The sequence below is a fragment of the Papio anubis genome, chromosome 13, assembly GCF_008728515.1.
Source record: "Papio anubis isolate 15944 chromosome 13, Panubis1.0, whole genome shotgun sequence".
Classification (NCBI taxonomy): Eukaryota; Metazoa; Chordata; class Mammalia; order Primates; family Cercopithecidae; genus Papio; species Papio anubis.
In genome coordinates this window covers 25199557-25226995 of record NC_044988.1, presented here as the reverse complement: position 1 = coordinate 25226995, position 27439 = coordinate 25199557, and the positions used below count along the sequence as shown (strand labels likewise).

General features: G+C 42.8%; 1 protein-coding gene across 2 annotated transcripts in view; it reads left to right on the top strand.

Annotated features, from left to right (window-relative positions):
* The first annotated feature begins 3568 nt into the window (after positions 1 to 3568).
* The window catches only part of GDA (guanine deaminase), a 130166-nt gene continuing 106295 nt past the window's right edge, over positions 3569 to 27439 (top strand). The window contains exon 1 of one of the 2 annotated variants that reach the window (XM_003911802.5): positions 3569 to 4109. In XM_003911802.5, coding sequence (XP_003911851.2) covers positions 3987 to 4109 — 123 coding nt within the window. In that variant the 5' untranslated portion in view covers positions 3569 to 3986. The remainder of the gene's footprint in view (positions 4110 to 27439) is intronic. The other variant, XM_009188938.4, reaches the window with a different exon arrangement.

The window sequence follows — 27439 nt, the reverse complement described above, 5'->3', positions numbered from 1 at the left end:
TCTTCCTATTTTATAGGGTTGTTGAGAGGCTCAAAATTAGATAGTAGAGGAGAAAGCCTTTTCAAACAGTCAGGTTCTATTAAGCAAGAAGGACTGACTGACTAAGCTGCAGGTATAATTACATTCACAAGATGACCAAAATGTCAAAGCTAATCACGCTATGGTCTAGGTTTTGGCCTCAGGCAATTAGAGGGTTAGAACCCGCTGATCCCACCCCAGTAGTTGGGGAGTTTGGGGACTACTTGGCTCCGTTTGAAACAGAGAAAATTGAGATTGTAAGAAATGAAGCTTTTAAATTTTTCTGTATGTTTGAACATTCTCATAAAATGTTGGAAAACTAAATACATGAAATAAAACTCATCCTTAAGTTCTAGTCCCAGTGAATTGTTCACCATTAGCACACACCCACTATAGCCTCTTAATTTTTACCATTAAAGCATCGCCTGCAATTCAATATTCATATAAATCTATGGAGCACCTCCTAATGACCAGGGACTGTGTTAAGGGGATACACAGAAAGAAAGAGGACATGGTCCTTCAGAAAAACACAATCTTCTTTGGGGTATAGATGAGTAATGGAACGATTACAGCACCCCCACAAACTCAGGGGAGGAAGACTGAACACTCTAGAGCAGAAATGTAAAGCTATCCTGGATAAAGGTGAGGGGGGTGGGGGGAGTGGGTGGGACAATGAGGCAGACATGGTATAAAGTGGTAAAAGGGCACCACAGGCAGAGAGAAGAGTGTGAGCAAAGCGGATTCAGAGCATATGGGAGAGTGGAGGTAGCCAAACCTGAAGCAGCAGCCAGGGAATATTCCATGCCAAGGCGGGGTTCTTTTTTTTCTGAAGGAAGTGATATGTGGGGGTGGAGCACTAATGGTTCTTGGGCTGTGTTCTGAAGGTGAATATGAAAGCTCTGTATTCCCTTTTTCCTCCAAACCTCTGTAGCCAGGATAATATTCCCCTGGGGATACCAGAATGGGAGTCAAAATTGCAGGAGGACCAGCAATTTAAAGGAGTTGACAAGTCCGAGAGTGGAGTCTCACCCTGTTGCCCAGGCTGGAGTACAGTGGTGCAATCTTGGCCTCTGCCTCCCGGGTTCAAGCGATTCTCCTGCTTCAGTCTCCCTAGTAGCTGGAACTACAGGTGTGTGCCACCACACCTGGCTAATTTTTTATATTTTTGGTAGAGACGGGGTTTCACCATGTTGGCTAGGCTGGTCTTGAACTCCTGACTTCAAGTGATCCACCCGCCTCGGCCTCTCAAAGTGCTGGGATTACAGGAATGAGCCACTGTGCCTGGCTGGGAAGCCAAGACTTCTGACGTGTGGTTGAGCCATGCTGCCAGGCAGTATAGCACCCAGGGCTTCTGGATCCTGGGTATCGACAACTTGACTGGGAATGGAAGCTCAAAAGAGCTAAAATTTACCTGAGGAGCACTAATGCCATGTCACCTGGAGGTTCATGGCCAATCCTTCTGTTTAAGACGATTAATTTTTTAAAAGCATCATAATGACTACTCATCCTATAAACCAGATAGTAACCATATTTAAAAACATCAAAATAAAATTCTCTACTTAGTAATTCCATTATCTCAACAGAATAACATGCATTGTTTGATGTACCTTTTCAATTCTGGCCAATATGCTTATAGCTTTTCATGATTTTAATCATAGCATAGAAGCTTTTTTTTTTTGAGACGGAGTCTCGCTCTGTCACCAGGCTGGAATGCAGTGGCGCAATCCTGGCTCACTGCAACATCTGTGTCCGGGGTTCAAGCAATTATCCTGCCTCAGCCTCCTGAGAAGATGGGACCACAGGCACGTACCACCACACCCAGCCAATTTTTGTATTTTTAGTAGAGATGGGATTTCACCATGTTGGCCAGGATAGTCTCAATCTCAACCTCGTGATCTGCCCACCTCGGCCTCCCGAAGTGCTGGGATTACAGGCGTCAGCCAGCGCGCTGGGCGAGAAGCCATTTCTGAAAGCTTAACATTGTGGCTCTATACTCCCCTATTGTTTTTAATAACTGTAAAATATCAAGTAGATATATTCTAGTTCCTAAAACTAGTCTCTTTTTTTGACATTTAGGTTTTCATTAAAAAAATTATTAACCGTATCTGTTTTAGGAAAGTAATACATCTGTTGGAAACATCTAATTGAATCCTGTCTCAAAAGCCATTTTCTTCACCTTTCTGTCTGAGGTTTTTGTGTATACAAGGTCAAGGGAATGTTTTCAGTGTGCTGGCTGTTTCTACTGCCGGGAGGCAGTGTGGTCGGCAGAATCAGGAGAAAGTGACAAGGAGCAGGGACAAGTGTAATGACCTCAGCGGCAGAGATTCCTAATTCTGAGTCCCTGGTAGGGTGACCAACCATCTGTGTGCATGGTTCTGAGGGTCTTCCTGAATGGCCTGACTTTCAGTGCTAAAACCAGGAAAGTACCTGGTAAACCCAGATGAGTTGGTCACCCTAGACATTGGTTATGGGGAAGCTGAAGGAACTGAGAAGGGAATGAATCATTTTTGTAAGCCGGTTCTGTGTCATAAAAGCAGCAATTCAGAGAAAAACTGCTCACACACTACAATGAAACCCTCACCCTTTATGTAGGTGTCGAAATAGTTATTTGTCTCAGGCTATGGCTCTGCTCACAGAAAAACCATCCATTATTCAATAAACATGTATGGAACAATGGCATTGTTCTAGGCATAAGACACGTCCCCTGCTCCTGTGGTGCTTCTGTTACTGTTGTGTGTGTGTGTGAGAGTGTGTGTGTGTGTGTGTGTACACTGGGGAGAGGGAAACAGGAGTAAACTAAAAATCACGAAATAAATAAGGATGGATACAATAAATGCAATGGCAGAAACAAGATGGATTAGTGGAGTAGAAACTGCTGGGAGTCCGATGCCACTAGCTTGGTGGTCAGGAAAGGTGACTCCAAAGAGCCTGACATTCGAGACAAATCAGTGGTGAGAAGAGCCGCCAAGTGAAGAGCCACAAGAGGCATTACGGGCAGAAGGAAGAGCACGTTAGAGGGCCCTGAATGGAAGCCAGCTGGGCTTCATGGAGAACTTAGTGAAGGACCCAGTGGTCATTGTTTAGGGTGGGAACGCTGACCCTAGTTATGACCTAGCTCCATTTTCACAAGAGGGGATGATAAGGACACCGAGTCCCACGTGTCTTGTCCACAGTCTCTTGATTCCCAATTCAGCACCCGAGCCCACGCTACAATTACTGCCTATTTGACTTAAGAACTTAATTTTCTCCCCTGGTGCAACTGGAAGTAAATAAAAGAGATTCATTTTACACGAGAAAATTGGTATTGGGATTGTTTGCGGACAAATACAAGAACCAAAAACATTAGCCTCAAGGTGAAGAGAGGAACCTTGGGGTCCACAATGACACCCAGTTCACCAGAGACGTTTTGTAAGACATGCTTCCAGAACCTTCCAGGTGAGGACCAATACGAATTCTGCAGTCCACAGAAACTGAAAATGAAACTGGTCATAAGGTAGGCAGCCCCAGCTGATCTTTCACCTGTCCTTGAACTAATGCAAGTTCAGGACCTGAGTGCTACAGGTTGAAGAAGTAAGTGATCGTAAGAGTTGAAGGGTCAGAGGAGCCAGGCTGACACAACTCACAGAAGGTGGAGGAAGCGGATCTTGTGAGCCTCAGCTGTGGTTGATCTTGATAACTCAAAGAGTTAACACACCCAAAACTAACGCAAGGGTGGGGAGAAAGACCACACCCCACGGGAGCGCGGAGCCAACTCGCGGGAGAAAAATCCTATTGGCATTGAGGAGGTAGGGAGCCAGCCCCTGGGCGCGGCCTGCACGGTACCGGCAACCGCCCGGGGAAGCGGGGGCAGGACAAGGCCGGAGCCGGTGTCCGCCAGGCAGCCGCCCGCAGCTGCAGAGAGCCCCGCTGCGTCTCCTCCGCGTGCGCCCTCCTCGCCCCGCAGACCCGCGCTGCGCTCCGCCGCTGACATGTGTGCCGCCCAGATGCCGCCCCTGGCTCACATCTTCCGAGGGACGTTCGTCCACTCCACCTGGACCTGCCCCATGGAGGTGCTGCGGGATCACCTCCTCGGCGTGAGCGACAGCGGCAAAGTAAGCAGGCGCGGGTTCGAGCGCACTCCGACGGGCGGGAGGACAGGTGCAAGGAACCCGGCGCGGTGCTCCGCGTAGCCCGGGGTTCGCTCGGTGCGCAGGGAGCGCCGCGGCTCCGGAGTTTAACTTGAGTCTTTGGCTCTTGGGCAACGCAGACAGAACCCTGGCGCTAGGCTCGTGGGCTGGTTGGGGAGTTCCCAGAAGCCGGGAGCAGTGGCGTGCTAACGCCACAACTGGCTCGACAGCAGTCCGGGCTGCGGGAGAGCCGGGAGCAAGGATGTCACACCCCGCTCCCCCGCCCCCCGTTCCAATCCTAAAATACCGACAATAATCTTCAATCTTGCTTCAATCATCTTTGTTTTCAACACCTAGCACTGTGCCTGGCACAGGAGGCTCTCCATAAATGTGGTTGAATTTATTGTGAAAGAAATAAGAGGAGGGGTCATTTGATCGATGTTGTTTAGCGTGTCCAGAACATAGAACAAATAGAACTGATTTCATTCACCCTATCATTCAACAGAGATAATATACTAACGATGCAGGCTCCACAACTTGTAATACTAGACGGATAGTCCGAAATAAATAATTCATCCATCTCTTTTCCTTTCTGTCTTTCTTTCTCTTATACACACACACGTACACACACACACACACACACACTCCATAGCCATTTGCATCAAAGCAAGCAGTTCCATTTTAACGTTCAAAATGTCTTCTTTGAATGTATCTTTTACACTTCCTTTTCCAAAATCAGGATTTCTACAAAGGACACAGGTAACTTGATGTCTAATATTTCCTGTTCCATACACACATATAGTGACTATATCAGCCATGGCCTGGCAAGTTTGATAAGTGAAGCCATTCCATTTTTAGAAGAAAAAATGATAAAATAAATATGGAGATGGGATTTTTTTGAGCTGTTTTCCAACTACCAGTTTGGTTAGCAAAAGTACACATACTTGTGATTTGTCAAGTTGAAGATACTATTCTTGACTAAGATGCCGCTGAGTCGGTGACAGTTTTGAATCGTGACTCTTACATTTGGGGGTAACTAAACACTGTTTTCTCATGATGCTTTAAAAAATACTCTCTTTATGCATGTTCAGGGAGCCTGGTGTTGTGTTTCCAAGGTGATAAAACTCAGAGCTCTCCCAAATGGGGAAATTCTGGTAAACCCTGAGACTGATGAACCCATGCTTGGGGACTTGGTCCTCAAGTTTCAGGGAACTCAGGTTTGGGGCAAGTCCCAGGAAGCAAAAGAACGATACTGCTAAACTGGTGTAAGATTAGAGGTGTTAGTTTAATCACAAGAAGCTGTTCAACTCTTAGGTTTCTTTTTTAAAAGTTAATTTCCCACATCCAGAATTTTAATTGGTAGGGTAGCAGGCGACTGGCTTTACCAATGGAGAGGAATAAGAAAAAGAAGTAATTTATCTAAAAAATACCTTTTGTGTTGCTTGTACAGAAGAAGAATAAAAGAGTTTCCTGGCCGGGCACGGTGGCTCATGCCTGTAATCCCAGCACTTTGGGAGTCCGAGGAGGGTGGATCACGAGGTCAGGAGATGGAGACCATCCTGGCTAACACAGTGAAACCCCGTCTCTATGCAAAAATGTAAAAAATTAGCCGGGCATAGTGGCGGGCGCCTGTAGTCCCAGCTACTCGGGAGGCTGAGGCAGGAGAATGGCGTGAACCCGGGAGGTGGAGCTTGCAGTGAGCCGAGATGGTGCCACTGCCCTCCAGCCTGGGTGACAGAGCAAGACTCCGTCTCAAAAAAAAAAAAAAAAAAAAAAAAGAGTTTCCTGAACATGCAATTAGTAGTTGAGTCAGGGAGTCTATTCCTAACTAAATATCATACTGAAGTTATAAATTTAGAAAACATGCCCTTCCGCCACGAGACAAAGTTACTTAGGAATTGAATACAAAGGTGAGTTAGTCACTGGCTGGAATGTATGATATAGAGCTCCTGAACCAGTGGATTGCTAACTGTTGCTCTCCTCTCCTTCTAGGTGCAAGGCAGTTGATGCCTGGCTGTGTTTAAAGAGAGGGCATGCCATACATGTTTCAAAACTTGACATCCCCTATTTCGAAATGGAGAATGTCTTGTTTTTAGAGTTTAGAGAGGGCATGCCATACCTTTCAAAACTTGACATCCCCTATTTCGAAATGGAGAATGTCTTGTTTTTAGAGTTTAGAGAGGGCATGCCATACATGTTTCAAAACTTGACATCCCCCATTTCGAAATGGAGAATGTCTTGTTTTTAGAGTTGTATGGCATTGCCAAAACTTCTACACCTACTTGCCGGAGTAAATGTCTTGCTTTTAGAGTTTAGAGAGGAGCATGCCATGCATGTTGACACCGGCATTTCCCGAAAATGGAGAGAATGTCTTGTTTTAGAGCGGGAAAATATACATGATAAATATCAATCAAAAAAGAAAATATACCTCAACAAAGAAATATGCTTTGAATGCATATGATCTGTGTTGAGTCTCATTTATTGGTGGGTGACCTAGTTCTACGCTTCCATCATCTCCTGTGCCTATGCCTATTATCCTTGTTTCAAAGCCCTTCGAGTGTTTGAGGCGCTACGCCGCCAGCCACCTCCTTCCGCTAATTTTTTGTATTTTTTGTTGTATATTTGGTTTCTACCTGGGTATTAGGTATAATCTTGATCTTCCTGACCTCGTGATCTGCACCCACCCCAGCCTCCCAAAGTGCTGCCAGCTGTGATTGCAGGTGAAGTCAGCAACCGCCAATGACCGTAAAGTTTTAGCCTGCTGACTTTTGTAGAGAGCCCCAAAACCCGCAAATGAATCCGTGAAGCTGCATTATCTAGGGTGCCAAGGGGATAATATGCTGATTGCATTACAGAGACTCTGAATCTATAGACCTGGAGTAAGCCCCAGAAAGTGGCATTCCAACAAGCATCCCAGGAGATTCAGATGCAGGTAGCGGGTGGATTACATTTTGAATAACTGTAGCACATAGTTCCTGTGATGGAACAAGTTGTGTGAAGTATCAGGAGCTTATTTCTCCATTGCAAGCTCAGATCTGGGGTAGCATCTCAGCAAGAGGGCACACAGCTTACTCTGTCCTTCTGGTCTCCCTTTTAGACTTTATTCCTTATTTTGTATAACTTCATTTAGGCCCAGAGAATGCTAATGACTGACTGCTCTTAATACATTAAATTAAAGCTCATTCGAAAGCAGGTTAATTAAAAGAAATTATCTAGCCAACTTTTTGATATAAAGCAAAATACAGAGTTAGACTTTCTGCTCAAGTAGCATGTAGCTTTTAAGAATATAGACTCTAACATGTTTAATTCATTTGCAAATATTTAATCTTGAGATATTGCATGCTCAAATATTACTAAGTTGCCTGATTCTTCCCACACACATCAGGGTCGGGTTGACAGTAAAGATGCATAAAGATGCCTCGGGCCTTTTAATGCACACTTACCCAGAAACAAGTGAGGAAGAGATTAATTTTGGGGTTGTGCCCTGGGGTGGCAGGAGCAAGTCCAATGGAGAAATAGAGACTTGGGTTCAGGTCAGAGTCTCTACCACTTACCTGTGCTGAGACCATAGGTGAGACCTAACCTGACTGAGCCTCCATCTCCTCATTTGTAGAGTCAGATTTCCTTTTGCTATGTATTACATGAGATAACGTATGAAAATGCCTGGCACTTAGTGGATACTTAACATGTACCATGTTCATTCTATTCCCTTTGCCTCCTAGCAAATCCTTAACCACTTGCTCACTGTGACATTTTTGCATGTTTTCACAGGTTGACATGCTAAGTGGTAGAGAAGGAAGCCATGGCCTGTGATGAACTGTATGGGGTAGTCGCAGAACCTTAGCTTTTTCTTCTCACTGCTTGTGTCATTGACCCTCTGGGACCCAAAGATGCACCTGGGAAGAAAGATCAAGAAGCATTTAGTGCTAGATTCACTAGCATGCTATCTTTAGTATCTCTTTTAGACTTGACAATGCCATTATTCCCACTAACAGATGAGGAAGTTGAGACTTGAGGTCATGCATTCAGATATGGTGATGGTGTAGCTGGATTTTGAATTAGTATGGGCCAAAGGCCATGTTCTCTTTATTATAGCTGCTTGCTTCTCTAGGGCACAGTCCCAGACCTCAACAAATCTGCACTTTGGCAAGGGAGCTAAGACTTGTAGCTGTAATAAAAGTGGACTCATTGCTAAGCCAAACACTGGGCTTATTGCTGGAGATAAATTAATGAGCAAAGTATGCAAATACTGCCCTGCCCTCTTGAGGTTGATGATCTAGTAATAAATTAACAGAATCTTCCATGACCTATCAGAACTTGAACTTGTTAGGGAAGCTTTCCCTAGTGAGAAGTGACATTGAAATTGTGATGTGAACAATGAGAAGTTAAGTAGGTATATTAGTCAATTTTCATGCTGCTGACAAAAACATACTCGAGACTGGGAAGAAAAAGAGGTTTAATTGGACTTACAGTTCCACATGACTGGGGAGCCTCAGAATCATGGTGGGAGGTGAAAGGCACTTCTTACATGGTGGCAAGAGAAAATGAGCAAGATGAAAAAGCGGAAACTCCTGATAAACCCATCAGATTTTGTGAGACTTATTCACTACCACAAGAACAGTATGGGGGAAACTGCCCCCATGATTCAAGTTATCTCCCACTGGGTTCATCCCACAACACGTGGGAATTATAATTCAAGATGAGATTTGGATGGAGGCACATCCAAACCATATCAGTAGGTAAGGTGGACAGGATTTGAAGTAAAGAAGAGCCTTCTAGGTTGGGAGAACTGCCTGTGCAAAGGCCCTGGAGTAAGAAGGAATGAAACAGTCAAGGTAGTTAGAGTCCAAAGGTTGAGGAGAAGGCTAACACAGGGTAAGGCAGGACAGGTAGGCAGGGCTACGTTATTGAGGGCATCGGGGATGGTGGAATTGTGTCATGATTATATTTTGTGGTTTATAAAGGTCATTTTAACTTCAGGATAAATGCGTTGAAAAGAAGTTGAGTGCAGACAAAGAGGTCAGATAGGAGCCTGTTGCAGTATTTAGGTAAAATGGAATGTGGTTTAGATGAGAGAGGCAGTGTAGTTATCAATTGAGATATGAACTTCTAACAGTACCACTATCACTTACTACCTATGTGAATTTGATCAAGTTCCTTATCATTTGTATCTCCAAATTTCTTTATGCATAAAGTAATTATTATGGTCTACCTGATAGGGTTGTTGAAAGGATAAAATGGATTAATAAGTGTAAAATACATAGAATAATGCCTGGCATGTAGTACATGTCCATTAGACTTCAGCAGTTATTGTCAGCAATGAAGATGGAGAGAGGTGGACAGAATCATTAGCTATTTAGATCAAGTTGACTGGATTTGATGATAGCTTCCATATGTAAGGTTGGAAGGCAAGTGCATCAAGAGTGGTTGCAAAATGTCTGTAAATGTTTGTAAATAGTACAGTGGGGCACAGGTTGACCAGTGATAGGAAAAGCTTCCTGAAGGAAGTGGTAGTTGAATTGGACCTGTTAGGATTGGAACATGCAAAAGAGGATTATATAGCCCTAGTGAAAAGAGTGAGCCAATGATCTTCAGTTCTGAAGACTGCTGGGAGGAGAAAGAGTTCTTTCTCACCTGAGACTACTTTACAGAAGTTCTCTCAGGCTGAATCACAAATCCTAGTTATTGTGTATCATCCTTTCCTCCACCTTCCTGCCAAGCTCAGCAACTCAAAATATGCTGTTGGTCCTGAGAAAGGAAATTGGGCTAAGCCCTCCCTTCTGAGGCTGCTGAATAGGAGCTTGGCTTTCATCAGAAAGGTGCTTTCACCCCCAATTATCACAAGATCACCTTGCAAATTCCCATTTTCTAGAAGGCTGATTGCTTGTTCAAAATGCTCATGGCAAACACTGTTGGCTACCCACTCAGCAGTCATGACCTCTTTTTCGTTATTAACACCTGAATTTGATCAGCCCATAATAGACTCAGCCTGTGGATCCATCATGGTGTAAGCCAGTCACGGTAATCCTATCTCCATTTACCAGATACTTATTCTTCCAGCTTCCTAGTAGCTGAGGGTGGCCAATGGTAACATTCTGACATACAGGAAGTTTGCTCAGAAGCTTCTAGGATGTGAAGGAAGAGAAGCCCTGCCTTTTTTGGATACTCTCATATGAAGAGAAGATACTTGGAACTGCTGCTGCCACCACGTGAGACTGTGAAGAAAAGGTTAAGGGGATTTTAGAGACAGCAGCCCATTCTCTAACATCACTGAGCAGTTGAACTACCCCTGGAACTGTCTACCAGCAGACTTTTTTTTTTTTTTTTAGATGGAGTTTCGCTCTTGTTGCCTCGGCTGGGGAGTGCAGTGGCGTGATCTTAGCTCACTGCAACATCTGCCTCCTGGGTTCAAGCGATTCTCCTGCCTCAGTCTCCTGAGTAGCTGGGATTACAGGCACCCACCACCATGCCCGGCTAATTTTTTGTATTTTTAGTAGAGATGGGGTTTCACCATGTTGGGCAGGCTGGTCTTGAACTCCTGACCTCAGGAGATCCACCTGCCTTGGCCTCCCAAAGTGTAGGGATTACAGGTGTGAGCCACCGTACCCAGCCCAGACTTCTTTTGTGAGATATGAAATGTCTTTATTGTCCAAATCTCTGTTAGTTGGGTACTGTTCATTGCAGCCCAATGCACCTTCATTACTACACTGCTTTTCAATGAACAATATTTTACACTTTACAGTGATAGCTACCTTCTCCTTCTTCTCCTTATTGGCCTTTCTGGGCACCCATATCAATAGTCAAGCCCAGCCAATTTTCCTCTGGGATATCTGTGTGCATATTCACTTCCATTGCCCCCATCCAGCTCTTTACTGTCTCTGAGCTAAAATATGACAGGAGACACTTAACTGTTTTCTCTCATTCTAATATTTCCCCCACATTACTGACAATTGTTTTCTTGGACCATGGGTAGTATCATGTATCTCCCTCTTCTGTAGCCATCTATTGCCTCTAAGGTTCAAATGTCCTGGAAGAGGTTCTAGACATTACATTATTTGGTCCCAGCCTGTTCTCTAATTCTTTCTGTTACGTCATTTCTCTGTCTGGCAAGTGGGAATAGGATTACCGAGACTGGTTTACACCATGTTGTATCCATAAGCCAAGGGATGTCTATCCATGCAAATTTCTCCCTGTTTTCCAGCACATCATGTCCTTTTTTATGCCTCCACATTGTTGGCACCAATTTCTCTGCCTGGAATAGTCCTCCTTTTTATATCCCTATTTCCATTTTACTTCTCTCAAAATGAAATCTTGCTCTCCCTTTAAGGCCCAGCTCTGATCTTCTCTTTTTCACAAAGGTTTTTTGACCACCATTCCGAAGTTGAAATAAATTGCCCCTTCCTCTGTTCTTCCATAAAATTTTTCATAAATTTCGAATCAGTATTTTACAGGTAGTTAAGAACATGATTTCTAGAGTCCGATTATGTGAACTCAAATAAAAACTGTGCTACTTACTTGGACAAATTTTCTGACATAGCTGAGCCTCAACATCCTCATTTAAAAATGTGGATTAAGGCTGGGCGCAGTGGCTCAAGCCTGTAATCCCAGCACTTTGGGAGGCCGAGGTGAGCGCATCATGAGGTCAGGAGATCAAGACCATCCTGGCTAACACAGTGAAACCCCATCTCTACTAAAAATACAAAAAATTAGCTGAGTGTGGTGGCAGGCACCTGTAGTCCCAGCTACTTGGGAGGCTGAGGCAGGAGTAAGGCGTGAACCCGGGAGGCGGAGCTTGCAGTAAGCCAACATCGTGCCACTGCACTCCAGCCTGGGCAACAAGAGCGAAACTCTGTCTCAAAAAAGAAAATGTGGATTAATAGTACCTTGATAGAGTTGTGAGGCAAGTGAGATAGTATGTTATTATTTTTCTTTTTCTGAAGTAATTATTCCAATTTGCCTTGGATTAAACTTAGTTTTACAGAATGTTCTCACTCACTGAAATGATTTAAAGTTTTTGGAAAAAGAGAGGTGAACTGGAGAAAAGGTAACACTAAGTCATACTGTATTTCAGACACTCTGCCAAATCCCTTACAAATCAACAACCTTGAGACAAGGTAAGGACACCATCACCATCATCATCATCATCATCATCATCTCTACTTACAAATGAGGAAATGGAGGCTCAGAGAGTTATTTGGCTGCAGTCACAGCAAATAAGTGGCAAAGGCAAGACTCAGAGCCATGCCTGTCTGATGTCCAAGGTCTGTGCTCTCCAGGAGTCCCTGCTGTCTTCTGTCATGGAGAGGGCCAAAACTCTATTGTCCTTAAGGCCCCTTCAACATTGTCATGTTGTTTTAGCACATAGTAGGTAGTCAGTAAAGTGTGCTGAATGTGATGTGTAATACAAAAACGAGGCAGGCAGATCATGAGCTCAGGAGTTCAAGACCAGCCTGGCCAACGTGGTGAAACCCTGTCTGTACTAAAAATACAAAAATTAGCCTGGCATGATGGCGGGTGCCTGTAATCCCAGCTGCTTGGGAGGCTGACAGGGGAGAACTGCTTGAACCCGGGAGGTGGAGGTTGCAGTGAGCCAAGATTGTGCCACTGCACTCCAGCCTGGGTGACAGAACGAGACTCCGTCTCCAAAAAAGAAAACAAGAAAAAAAAAATTAGTCTGATAGAACAAACCTTTCTCAGCAAACCCCACCTTAAAACCCAACTGTGTCAATATCAGTTTATTTGTAGCCCATTGATTCATGAATTTAAAGAAAAATTGGGCCGGGCGCAGTAGCTCATGCCTGTAATCCCAGCACTTTGGGAGGCCAAGGCGGGCAGATCATGAGGTCAGGAGATGGAGACCATCCTGGCCAACACGGTGAAAGCCCGTCTCTACTAAAAATACAAAAAATTAGCTGGATGTGGTGGCGGGTGCCTGTAGTCCCAGCTACTCAGGAGGCTGAGGCAGGAGAATGGTGTGAACCCAGGAGGCGGAGCTTGCAGTGAGCGGAGATTGTGCCACTGCACTCCAGCCTGGGCGACACAGTGAGACTCTGTCTCAAAAAAAAAAAAAAAAAAAAAAGAATATATTCATCACCCCAAAGGGAAACTCGTGGCCCATTAAGCAGTTACTCCTTATTTCCTCTCTTCTCCTCTGCAACAATCACTAATCTGCTTTCTCTATCCACTTGCCTGTTCTGGATGTTTCAGATAGATGGACACATATAATACATGACCTTTTGTGTCTGACTTTTTAGACTTAGCATAATGTTTTCAAAGCTCATCCATGTTGTGGCATGTGTCACAATTCATTCCTTTTTATGGCTGAGTAGTATTCCATTGTGTAGATATACCACATTTTGTTTATCCTTTCATCAATTTATGGACATTTGAGTTGTTTCTGCCCTTTAGCTATTTGTCAGCAGTGCTGCTATAAATATTTCATGCACATGTTTAAAAAACCAGCTGGTTAAAAAAAAACTTTGTATGGCTTCCCATTGCCTAACCCTGTGATAAACCCAGGCTTGGCCTTGCTGACTGTTTGCCCAACCTTCCATGTTGTTACATTCCTTTGTGTCTTTGTCCATGCTCCTTTTGCACCTTCCATCTGCTGGATGGATACACCTTTCAAGACTCAATTTAGGTGTTACCTCCTCAATGAGATCATTGCTGACATAGCTTCCTGCCTTCCTTCCACAGGCAGAGTACAGTGGTGCGATCTTGGCTCACTACAATCTCCGCTTCCTGAGTTCAAGCAATTCTCCACCCTCTGCCTCTCAAGTAACTGGGACTACAGGTGTGTGCCACCACACCAAACTAATTTCTTTCTTTCTTTTTTTTTTTGTATTTTAAGTAGAGATAGGATTTCACCATGTTGGCCAGGCCAGTCTCAAACTCCTGACCTCAGGTGATCTGCCCACCTCGGCCTCCCAAAGTACTGGGATTATAGGCGCGAGTCACTGCCCCTGGCCTATGTCCCACTTTCTACTCAGTGTCTCTTTACACCTCTTACTCGATCTCATGAGTCTCCCCAAACCTGACCTTGAAGGCAGGTTCACGACTTTATCACCTTTGTGTTTACAGCCCTTAACACATGGTAGGCACTCTGATGAATATTTCTTCAATAACCGGCGCTTGGATTTTTTTCACCACAGGATAACCAGGTTATCATCCAAATAACCAGTTGTTTGAATAAGAACTCTGTTTTTTTCTAATCTAATGCCAATGTATTTGGCTACTGGGAGCTGTAATTAGTTTTATGTCCTGGTGAGTAATTAAGAACCCTAGAAGAGTACATTTTAATTAGAACTCTGAGACCTCATAAAGTTGTCAAAGGCCTTTAACTCTGACTATGTTAAGGACCTGCAATAATGTAGATTACAAAGGCCTGCTTGCTTCTTTTGATTTTGTATTATGGTTTTATTATGGTTTATTAATTATCTGCTTTTTCATAAGATGGTAATTTACTTGAAATGTTGCCTGTAAGTGCCACTTAAAATTTATAGTCCTGGAACATGGTAGGACCCTCCATAAGCAATAGCTCTTATTATCCATCGCCTGCCCATCACAGTACTTGACACAGTGCTTTTGTGCAAAATCAACATTCAATACATGCTTTTAAATGAAACAATGAATAGAATGGGTATATGCTCTGCACAGAGTAGACAAGAAATGGTTAATCAACATTCTCAGATGGTTGTAGCCAATGTGCTTGAAGGTGCAACACAAGAAGTAACATCGTTGGTGACTTCCACACACTGAGGCAGAGTTTTTCTCCTGCAGAGTTTTTCTCCTGAGCTATTTAACTGATAAATTGTTTCCTTTCAGCCTGTGTAGAGTAGTCTCATGTACCCTTTAACCCTTTTGGGAAATGCAAAACACAGAAGCCATTCCGGGTTCCTAGATGAGTGGGGACACTTGTGCCTCCTCACCTTCCTGCAGAGCGCGGACTCAATGGTCTGTGACGCTACTATGCTTGGAGCTCATGAGAGCTGACAATAGCTGAGGGAGAGCAAGGATCTCAAGGTCTTAGGCATAAAATGGTAAGCAAAAGAGATGCGGTTCCTGCCTTATTTGCACTCGGAGTCAATAATCGAATTAGTATGGATCAGTATACAATTTCTAAAAGGAAAACATGCAGAGTGCTCTGGAGATGTAAATCAGAGGACTTGGCTTATTTTGAGGAGATGCTTCAAGAACGTAACCCCAAAGAAGTCATGTTGGAGCTGAGTCTGTAGGTTAAATGGGAATTAACTAGGCACAGAGAGGGAGGACCCAGAGGGGAGGAGGAACCAGGAACCATGTGGCAAAGAATGGAGGAAGAGGAGGTGGTGGAACTAGATGAGGGCAGAGAGAAATAATAGTCATTCCCATTAGCCCAAGAGCAATGGAAAGCCTATGAAGGGTGTTAGAGGAAGATGGGTCAGATTTACATTTAAAAAATATGTTAAAAATAATTTCAGAGTAAGGAGCAGAATGGAGCAGAGCAAGACTAGCTGCTGGAAGAGATGAGTTAGAAAATGACTGCAGTGGACCACCAAAAGATGGTGCTAGGGATGGAGAGAAACAGGGAGACCTGTGAGAGGAGAAGGGGGCAAATCAATGGGATTTGATGACGAATGGGTAGGGAGGGAGAGGGAAGAGCTTTCCTGGGTTTTAGGCTTATACAACTGGATGGATGTGGCTGTCACTGAGTTATTGAAGTCAAATAAAATACAGAGACAAATCTCTGACATGAAAACATTTCATTTGGGAAGAAAGAATTGCAATTTGGGGGGCATGCACACAGACCGACTGGCCTTCAGTATGTTCCATGAACAAAGAGAAAGTTAGAAGTTTTATAAAAAGAAACGTTGCATATTGCTCTTTGAGAAAGTTCATTGGCACTAATAAGGTTTGAGGGAGCTGATAAGTTTTGATTGGTAAGTGACAGTAACAGGTACAGTTCTTTTTTTTTTTTTTTTTTTTTTAGACAGAGTCTCACCTCTGTTGCCCAGGCTGGAGTACAGTGGCGCAATCTCGGCTCACTGCAAGCTCCACCTCCCGGGTTCATGCCATTCTCCTCCTCAGCCTCCCCAGTAGCTGGGAGTACAGGTGCCCGCCACCACACCTGGCTAAGTTTTTGTACTTTTAGTAGAGATGGGGTTTCACTGTGTTAGCCAGGATGGTCTCAATCTCCTGACCTTGTGATCCGCCCACCTGGGCCTCCGGAAGTGCTGGGATTACAGGTGTGAGCCACCACCCCTAGCCAACTATCTTAAAGTCACAGGAGATTGTTTCAGCAGCTGTTAGATAAAACTGTGTCAGGTGCAGGAGGCAGTTTCAGGTGCAGGAGGCAACTTCAGCAGCCAGGCTTGCACAGAATTACATTCTTGGAGCAATGTTTTGTTCCCTGAGTGCTTTTACCCCTGACCTCTCTGTTTTAGTTGGGTATGACAAGAATGACACATTTGTTGATTAACTTTCACATAGGGAAGAGAAGAAGAGGTCCAGCCAGGGAGGGTGGATCCAGAGGTCTGCTTTGGTCATGGTGAGTTGAGATGCTTTTGTGACATCTACATGGAGATTTGAAGCAGACGTTGACTTGCTGGTCTGGAGCTCAGAAGAGATATCTGAATGGGTGATAGAAAATATGGAGTAAAGGTTGAGAAGACAACAGGAACTAGACTAATTCCTGTTGTTGAGTTTAGAGTAAAAGAGAATGAGTAGGATGAGGACAACCCAAATGTCAGAGGAAGACACAGGAGGGTATTGTCTTAGAAGCTTGCAAGAGAGGGGAACATTTCAGAATGGAGGGAGTAGGGCAGCTGTCATGTTACTGAGACATAAGAACAACAGTGGAAACATATCCAATGGATTTAGAAACCTGAGGTAACTGTTGACCCTAGGAAGCTTATTTTAGCACAGACAGAGGGTGGCAATCAGCTTGGATTGGGTTTTGGAATGAGTGGAAGACAAGGACATGCAGAGTGGAAGACCAGGACAAGTAATCACAACTCTTTTGAGATTAAAAAAAATGTGTAATGTTTTATCATATGAAAAAAATAATAAATTGCTTCCAACAGTAATAAAATACAAATAAGTTACATACATTTTATTCCCCCCACTGCTTAAGTTATCAGAGGACTTTTATACAAACATTTGCACTTGTAGCATTCTGAGGAAAAAATGCTCTGGGTGGGCCGGGCGCAGTGGCTCACGCCTGTAATCCTAGCACTTTGGGAGGCTGAGGCGGGCCGATCACGAGGTCAGGAGATCAAGACCATCCTGGCCTAACACAGTGAAACATTGTCTCTACTAAAAATACAAAAAAAAAAAAAATTAACCAGGCATGGTGGCAGGCACCTGTAGTCCCAGCTACTTGGGAGGCTGAGGCAGCAGAATGGCATGAACCCAGATGGTGGAGCTCGCAATGAGCTGAGATCACACCACTGCACTCCAGCCAGGGCAATAGAGCGAGACTCTGTCTCAAAACAAAACAAAACAAAACAAAAATGCTCTGGCTGTCCTCTGTTCTTCAAATACTTTGCTTAGGTTTCTGTGAATCTTTAAATTTCAGGTGACTTAAGTGTGCACATTCAATCTACTGGGTGGTGCCTCATGCCTGTAATTCCAGCACTTTGGGAGGCCAAGGCGGGTGGATCATCTGAGGCCAGGAGTTCAAGACCAACCTGGCCAACATGGTGAAACCCCGTCTCTACTAAAAATACAGTTCACTTGTGCTCATATTCCTGTATTTGTATGATTTCTCCCAGCCTTCCTGTATTGTATGGTGAATAACTTCTTTCCAAGGATGTTTCAAAAGTTAAGAAAGCATGCTGCTGTTGTCCATTTACAAATACTTAATTAGTGTCAGAGCTTAGAGTTAGTTGCAGCCTTCTTAATAATCATTTTACTATTTTATCTCAGAAATATAATCTAGCATTTCAGCATCACTGGAAATCTCGGTAGGTAGTCAGTATTTTTGTTTGGAAGTACAGGATACCAGTAGTGAAACACTTTGTTTTATTAACATCAAGCAAGTAAGGCATTATTTTCCTATACATGTGAGGTTTGAAATGAAAACAAGCAAAACCAGGTAAGACAATAGAAGCAGACGTTTTCTGTGTTTAAAAATGTGATTGGTATGTGAGGTATGTGTAGGGAATGGCTAAAAAGAAAATAAAAATAAATTTTAAAATGCAGTTTGGGTTGGGCGCGGTGCCTCATGTCTGTAATCCCAGCACTTTGGGAGGCTGAGGCTGGCAGATCTTCTGAGGTCAGGAGTTTAAGACCAGCCTGGCCAACATGGTGAAACCTTGTCTCTACTAAAAATACAAAAATTAGACGGGCATGATGGCGGGTGCCTGTAATCCCAGCTACTCGGGAGGCTGAGTGGGGGGAACTGCTTGAACCCAGGAGGTGGAGGTTGCAGTGAGCTGAGATCGTGCCATCGCACTCCAGCCTGGGTGACAAAGCGAGACTCTTGTCTCAAAAAAAAAAAAGAAAAAAAAAATGCAGCTTGTTCCTAGTGAAGCATTTTAAGATTTACCCCTTCCCCAAGGGAAGAGAGAAAATCTTACCCTTCTTTCTCTTCCCCTCTTCCGGGTGAATGACTGTACAATGAAGATTTAATCTAGTTGAGAAAAACAATATATAGATGACTCATATACAACCTTTGTATGTATGAATGGAGGTTTGTATAATCATTTTTTTTTCACTGTCCTGACAAGTGGGAAGGAGAAAAATAAGATTTATACTAGATTTATTTCAGTGGAGATTAGAAGGAAAACTATCCCTGTGATCTAGACAGGATTGGATGTTTCAAAAGGGCCAAATCACTGAGCAGGTAGAGTAAGTGAGAAAACAATAAGAGAACAAGATTTGGAAAGGAAATGATTTAACAATTACACCAGTGTCCTCACTCGTATGCAAGAGTTGAAAAAGTTGACCTCATGGAGGTAGACAGTAGAATGATAGATACCAGAGACTGGGAAGGATGTGTGGGTGAGGGTGGGGGAATGAAGAAAGGTTAGTCAGTGGGTACAAGCACAGCTAGATAGAAGTTATCAACAATGTATTATACATTTCAAAGTAGCTAGAAGAGAGAACTTGAAATGTTCCTGACACATAGAAATAATAAATACTCAAGATGAGGGATCAGATACCCTGACTTGATGATTACACATTCTATGCATGTAACAAATATCACATGTACCCTATAAATATGTAAAATATTATTTATTGGTAAAAAAACTTAAAAATGTAATTGTGCCAATATAAACTTATGTATCAATTTATATTTGTTCATGTATTTTGACTTCTCCATCTTACTGTTCACACTCTTAATGCCCTTACTCTGTTTTCTCGCCTGTATATACCAGACTCATCGCTTCCTCCAGAAACACCTTGGTTATTCTGTCCTCACCAATTTCATTTTTCTCAGAGTTTTCACAGGTCAGTCCATAATGCCAATTTGGTGCTTAGAAACATATCATTGTGCATTGTTCTCGATTTTTCATAGGCATGTAAATTTAATTTTCTCTACCAGAAAGTAAATTCTTGAAAGGCAAAGATAATTTTGAAACTGACCCAATAGTTCCACAGACAGGTTTTGTTGTTGTTGTTGTTGGGTTTTTTTTTTTTTGATAAACATAGAAATTGACACTTTTGGTCTTAAAGCCTGAAACTTACATATGTTTTATTTGAGTTCCTTGTTCAGGAAATGACCCCTAGGCCTCTCAAAAGTATCAAAGAACTGAAACTGACCAGATATTGCATCCAGACAATGAAATGCCAGGCCTCTCATTCATCATGATTGCTTCCTTACCCTTCTGGAGTTCCTGTTTCCTCACATCTTTCTTCCCTGCTATATAAACCCCTAATTTTAGTCCATCAGGGAGATAGATTTGAGACTGATCTCCCATCTCCTCATCTGCAGCACCCGATTAAAGCCTTCTTCCTTGGCAATAATCATTGTCTTCATGTTTTGGTAACAATTTCTTACATATTTACCTGAACCCTTAGCAGTTTCATGGGCATACATTTAAGAAATACAGGATTCCTTGAATTGTTATCAGTTGAAATGCTGCATTTCTGAACATGGCAAAAACTGGTCTAAGAAGCACAGCTTAAGCAACTTTCTGTTCAATCCTAGTGTTTCTGCCCCCAGCCTCTGCCTGCAGTGTGTGATTGGCATACACCCTCTCACAGGCCCTCAGAATGCACAGGTCTAACTTTCACAAATGAACCTGGAATAATTTGTAATTTTGTAAAATGTAAATTAATTTGTAATTTTGTGGAGGTGCGTATTCAAGAGCAGCACACTGGTGTGCTGATCAGTGTCCCTTCACCAGCCAGCGAGCCTTGCCTGCTCATCAGCATCAATACCTCAGTGTAATTTCTTGCCCTTGTCATATATGCAGAAACTCTCAAGAAGTAGTTGAAAAACAATCAGCCTGTAATCCTTGCACTTTGGGAGGCCGAGGCGGGCGGATCATGAGGTCAGGAGATCGAGACCATCCTGGCTAACACGGTGAAACTCCGTCTCTACTAAATATACAAAAAATTAGCTGGGCGAGGTGGCGGGCGCCTGTAGTCCCAGCTACTCGTGAGGTTGAGGCAGGAGAATGGCGTGAACCCGGGAGGCGGAGCTTGCAGTGAGCCGAGATCGCGCCACTGCACTCCAGCTGGAGCCACAGAGCAAGACTCCATCTCAAAAAAAAAAAAAAAAAAAAAGACCATCAAAGCTTAGCATTTTAGTAAAGTGTTAGTGGTTTTGAGAAAACTGCTGACCAAATGAAGATGTGCACCTATCAAAGTAGTTTATTTTTACTAGTGTTGCTGCTGCCATAGGCTATAAGCTCCCTGAGGGCAGGGATTAGGTCTTACTCACATCATTCCCTAGTGCTGGGGTACGTCACCTGAGAGATAGAATGTGCTCAGCATATATCTGAGGAATGGCTAAATAAGGAAATGATTCTCTCTAATAAAAAGAAAAGATTGGGCAGGGTGAGGTAGCTTGTGTCTGTAATCCCAGCAGATTGGGAGGCCAAGGCAGGAGGATCACTTGAGCCCAGGAGTTTGAGACCAGCCTGGGCAACATAGTGAGATCCCTCTATACAAAACAAACAAAAAAACAGGAGCTGGGCATAGTGGTGCATGCCTGTGGGTTCCAGCTACCCAAGAGGCTGAGGTAGAGTATGGCTTGAGCCCAGGAAGCTGCAGTGAACTGTGATTGCACCACTGCGCTCCAACCTGGGTAACACACTGAGACCTTGTCTTTTTTTTTTTTTTTTTTGAGATAGTCTCGCTCTATCACTGAGGCTGGTGTGCAGTGATGTGATCTCAGCTTACTGCAAGCTCTTCCTTTCAGGTTCAAATGATTCTTGTGTCTCAACCACCCGAGTAGCTGGGATTACAGGCATGCGCCACCACACCCAGCTAATTTTTGTTATTTTTAGTAGAGTCAGGGTTTTGCCCTGTTGGCCAGGCTGGTCTCAATCTCCTGGCTTTAAGTGATCTGCCCACCTTGGCCTCCCAAAGTGCTGAGACCCTGTCTTCAAACAAATGAAGAATGTATAGCACTTATTATGTGCCAGGCACTGCTCTAAATCTTTTACACATATTAACCCATTTAATCATCGCAACAACCCTATAAATTAACTATTATTTATCTCTGTTTTTCAGATGAGGAAACTGTCACCAACAGTTTGCGTGCCTTGTTGAAGGTCACATAGCTGGTTACTAGTAGAGTTACGATTTATAATCCACATGGTCTGGCTTTACATTTAGCAGCTCTCATATGGAATAAATTCAATGCTATACTGCTATTCAGATATGTGGGAGGACATGAAAGCCTCAAGATATAGTCACCAGCCTGTTACAAGTTTGTTGTTTGTTTTTGCTTTTGTCTTTTGTCTTGCCAAGGCAAACTCCTAAGGGATTCTGGCAATTTGTTAGTAAACTTTCTAAACCCTTCTAAGACTGCCATATTGCTAATTCTGAAGCAGTTTTCACTGACACTATCACATTGTTTCATGTCAGGGTTTTAGAAGCAGGTGAAATAGATACTGGTTTTGGGGAGTGGGGGAAAGTTGACTAGTAATTGATGCGTGGCTAGCATCTTTATACAGGAGAGGAATTTGCAAGGCAAGTAGCTGGGCTTGTTCTGAGTTTCTTTTATTAGTTTCAGGAGTTAGGCTTGTTGAATTAAGTAAATAAAGCTCACAATATGCTGATCATGTGAAACCTAATGCCAAGTCTATTTCTGAGCCACCGTGAAGAGGACATAGATAAACAAGGAGGGAGGGAGAGTCAAGTCACATAAAATATTTCTTACTGAACTCGGATTTTATGTTTTAAATCTATTCTTTTGGAAATAGAGCCATGATCTAACTTAATGTGGCTACTCTGAATGCATGCTTTATCCATGGCCACTATAATTTCTTTGCAGGTTCATATAAATTTTCTAAATAGGCTTTGTAAATCAAACTGTGGACTAAATATCCTGATGCGACTTCTATAAAGAGCTCTCTCAAATTGCAGGCACAAAGTGTTGGAAGTTCTGTTTGGCAGAAACAAACTGGACCAACATTTTGCTTTTCTGTTATGGTCCAACTTCCTATATGCAGTCAATTTGATGACAAACAGGCTAATGAGCTCACACTAGAATTAGAAATTATAAAACATTTGGTTTTCCAGGGGAACTGGGAATGGTTTTATAATTAATGTGTCAGAAGAAGAACGGAAGCAAAGATATTTTCAATTGCACTGTATATGATAGACCAAAAAAGTAACTAAAAAAATGCATCCTTCAGCTCTGAGGACAGATAATGGTCCTCTGTATCTAAGCGTCCAGGAGGAGGTGTTCTCTGTATTCCATACATCTGTGTCCCAGTGACCGAATGCAATGAAGAGAGACAGTCTGTAAATTAAACAAACCCAGTGAGGCATAAAGATTTTTTCCCCTTTAATATTAGGGGATATGACAAAGAAGATCGTTTTCTGGTTGCCATAAAAATACAAGAGTAAAGTTGAATTAGACCCACAGATTTGATTAATGAATGCTGTGCTTATAAAAGCACATAATTATTCCTGAGCTCTTGGAATGAACCAAGTGCAGTAGCTTCTGGGGCACTTGTGCATATTACTTTCAAAGATAGAAGCCTGCTTGGCAAAAATGGCTCTCCTAGTTCTATATAAAAGATACAGCAAGAAGCAGCGAATGTATAAATAGACAAAGAGAAAAATAAAGCTCATAGCTGTCTTCATACCAGTATAGATCTTTCTTAGCACATAACTAGATTTTTGTGGATTTTACAAGTTAAATAATGTGAAAAATATATTTGGGCACAAGCCGGGATAGCTGAGCTATAAAAAAGGGATTGTATCACTCAGAGAGTTGTGTGGTCATGGGCTAGTCAGTATCCTTTGTCAGTGGCCCTGTCTCCCTCATTTAAAATGAATATGGGGAGGCCGGATGCGGTGGCTCAAGCCTGTAATCCCAGCACTTTGGGAGGCTGAGACGGGTGGATCACGAGGTCCAGAGATCGAGGCCATCCTGGCTAACAGGGTGAAACCCCGTCTCTACTAAAAAATACAAAAAACTAGCAGGGCGAGGTGGCGGGCGCCTACAGTCCCAGCTACTCGGGAGGCTGAGGCAGGAGAATGGCGTAAACCCGGGAGGCGGAGCTTGCAGTGAGTTGAGATCCGGCCACTGCACTCCAGCCTGGGCGACAGAGCGAGACTCCATCTCAAAAAAAATAAATAAATAAAATAAAAAATAAATAAATAAATAGATAGATAAATAAATAAAATAAAATAAAATGAATATGGGGAGGCTTACTGTTTCCTTTCCAGCCATTTCAAATATTTGTCTCCTGATACCTTTGCATTTTAGAGTACTTCTTTTGTTTTCCCATGAGCAAATCAGCAAGAGCTACAAGTTAGCAAACATTTAAGGAGTGCTTGCTGTGTACCAGGCCATGATAGGTGATAGGGGCTGCAAAGATGAAGTCGCCTTGTCTCTCTACCCATGAAATCTAGTGAGGCCAGTGAATTACAATTATTATTGTTGTTGTTGAGATAGGCTCTCGCTCTGTCACCTTGGCTGGAGTGCAGTGGCGCGATCATAGCTCACTGCAGCCTCAATCCCCTGGGGCACAAGTGATTCTCCCACCTCAGCCTCCTGAGCACCTGGGACTACAGGCATGCACCACCATGCTCAGCTAATTTTTGTATATTTTTTAGTGACTGGGTTTTGCCACATTGCCCAGGCTGGTCTCAAGCACCTGAGCTCTGGCAGTCCTCCCGCTTCAGCCTCCTGAAGTGCTGGGATTACAGGCATGAGCCACTGTCCACTGTGCTCTGGGTCATTTTTTTCAGCTCTCTTATAGTTCATGTATACTTTCTCCAGCTATTGTATATTCCATCTGTTAATCTTGTCTAATCTATTATATAATCCATCTGTTGACCTTGTTACAGCAACAACTATAATTTTAATTCCTAAAGTTCCACTTAGTTCTTTTTCAAATTTGCTTGATCATTTTTGATTGTCTCTTGTTGCTTATTCCATTTTACGATTCCATTCTTTATTTCTTTAAGCATACCATGTATACTTGTGTATACTTTGTATCAGATCATCTAGACTCCTTGAGATTCTGAATCTGGACTTTGTAGCTTCAGCTAGCCTTTACCTGGGATGGTTTGTTCCTTTTGATTTTGGTGACCTTTTTTTAATGGGTTCAGTTTTGGTTAATCTTAACCTGGGAAAATTTGGAGGCTGAAATTCAAGATGTGATTCTCCAGAACATATATATATATATATATATATTTTTCCCTGTTCAGAGATAATGACCACTGGGGCCGCCATGCATTTTGTTTGAGTTTATTGTTCACTGCTCCCATTTAAGCTTAGAATCGCTTTTCTTCTTCCTCTTTTTTCCCCTTTAACCTTCATATTCTTCCTTAGGTCCTGCAAAGTGCCACCTAAAAGGTCTTGTACATTATAATGTTATTTTACAACTCAAAGGGCTCCGTAGGGCATCTTGCCCACCATATTTCTAACAGTGAAATTGCTGATGTTATTGAATGCTTACCCTGTGCCAAGCATTCTTTTAAGCATTTTACTTGTGTTAGCTCATTGAACACTCACAACAACTTCATGAGGAAAAGTAACATTTTTATTCTGATTTCACAGGTGAAGTAATTGAGGTGCAATGCGATTAAGAAACAGGTTGCCAATGTTACACAGCTGATACATGCTACATGAGTTGATAATGTTACACAGCGAATAGAGCTGGGATTGTAAGAAACACCTAAAAAATTTATGCACATGATAGGAAATTTAGTGAATAGTAAGTCCTTTTCTGTTCCTGTGCCCTAGACATGCCATTTCCCCTCCCGGGAGGCAACTATTACCAGTTTCTTACATATTTTTCTGGGGATCATGTACAAAACATACAATCTAGTATATATATTATAGTATATCATTTTTATTATACATTATGTGTCTGATTTTGCTAGAAAAATTGAAATAACAAAAAGTAACATTTCTTGAATACTTACTCTATGCCTGTTACTTTTCATTCATTATCTCATTTATTTTTCTGAGGAATTATTAGTTTTATTTTGTAAGTGAGAAATTGAGTATTACAAAAGTTAAGTAACTTGTCCAGGAATTTGCAGATAGTAAGAAGCAGAGCTAGGATTCAAACCTAGGTCTTCATGGTTCCTGGGCCTGCACACTGGTTTTTCACAGGGATCTGACTGGGGGTTGACATCTTTAGCTCCTCTGTAGTGGATTAGGACAAGAGTTAGAGTAAAGGCTGGGGTTAGGGTTTGTGCTAGGATCTCCTCTCTAACCCCTACACCATGTCTGGATGTGGCCTGTGCCAGTGTGTTTTAGGATTGCTGCTTCCTGGGGAATGGGATGGAGGGCATGAAACTCAACCTTGCCCATCTTCTCTGCATCCATATTTGTTAGTTTCATATGTTTAAGAATAGGCTTTTGTTAGCCACTTACTCTATTTTGAAACTCCCTCTTCTCTTTTCTTCTTTTTCTAATTTCTTCCTTCCTTCCAACCCTCCTGCAAACATGTATTTGAGTGCCTTTGTGTGTCTAGCATTCTGTTTGGTGCTGGAAATACCAAGGTACAAGAACATCACTGATGTCTTTTGAGAAGGTTGTACTTTAGCGGGGAGACAAATATCCTAACTGCAAATTATAACACAGTGAGTTAAGTGCTTGTACTAGTTTCCTATGGCTGCCATAACAAATTATTACAAACTTGATGACTTAAGCACACATACAGATTCTCTCACATTTCTAGAAGTCAGAAATTTGAAATCTGTTTCACTTGTCCAAAATCAAAGTGTCAACAGGGCTGCAGTCTCCTGGAAGCTCTAGAGGAGAATCTCTAGGTTCTCCTTTGCTTTTCCAGTTTCTAGAGCCACATTCTTTGCATACTCAGTTCCAGGAACTTCCCTCCATCTCCGAAGCCATGAGTGCAGCATCTTGCTTAAGTAATCACATTGCCTTCTGGTTAAATCTTCCTCTGACTTCCCTGCCGGCTTTTTTTTTTTTTTTTTTTTTTTGAGATGGAGTCTCGCTGTAGCCCAGCCTGGAGTGCAATGGTGCAATCTCAGCTCACTGCAACATCTGCCTCCCGGATTCAAGTGATTCTCCAGCTTCAGCCTCCTGATTAGCTGGGACTACAGGCTTGAGCCACCGCGCCCGGCCTAGGGCATTTCTTTTTCTTCTCTCTCTCTGCTCCTCTCTACACTGGCTGATGCCCTTATTCGGATAAACATTCAAATGGTCAGCTAAGGGTTCTCCCTGACTCTAAGCTCTCCTCCCAACTTACCTTACAAGCATTGTTCCATTAATTGTTCTATGTGACCCTTGTTTAAAGAATTCTAGAGAATAAATTCTGAACTCCTTAGCATGACACTTGAAGGTTCTCCGGAGTTCAAGACCTATATCAACTTCATTTACTTATTCATCAGGATTTCTCATGTGTTAAGACTGTGCCAGGCACTTAGAGTATGATAGTGGGTAAAAGTAGGCTTGTCCACCCTTGGGGATTTTGCTGTCTAATAGGAAAGACAGATATGAATAAAATAATAATTATGAAGAAATGTGAAATTGCAACTACAATAAAACAGCAGCTCAGACTTATGTAATGCCTGCCATGCATCTAGCATCATTCTAAGAATTTTACATATACTGTCTCATATAATCTTCAGAACTTGTTCATAACTGCTACTTCCTACTTTATGGATGAGAAAAGAGGCACAGAAAGTTTAAGTGATTTGCCCAAATTCACACGGCTGGAGAG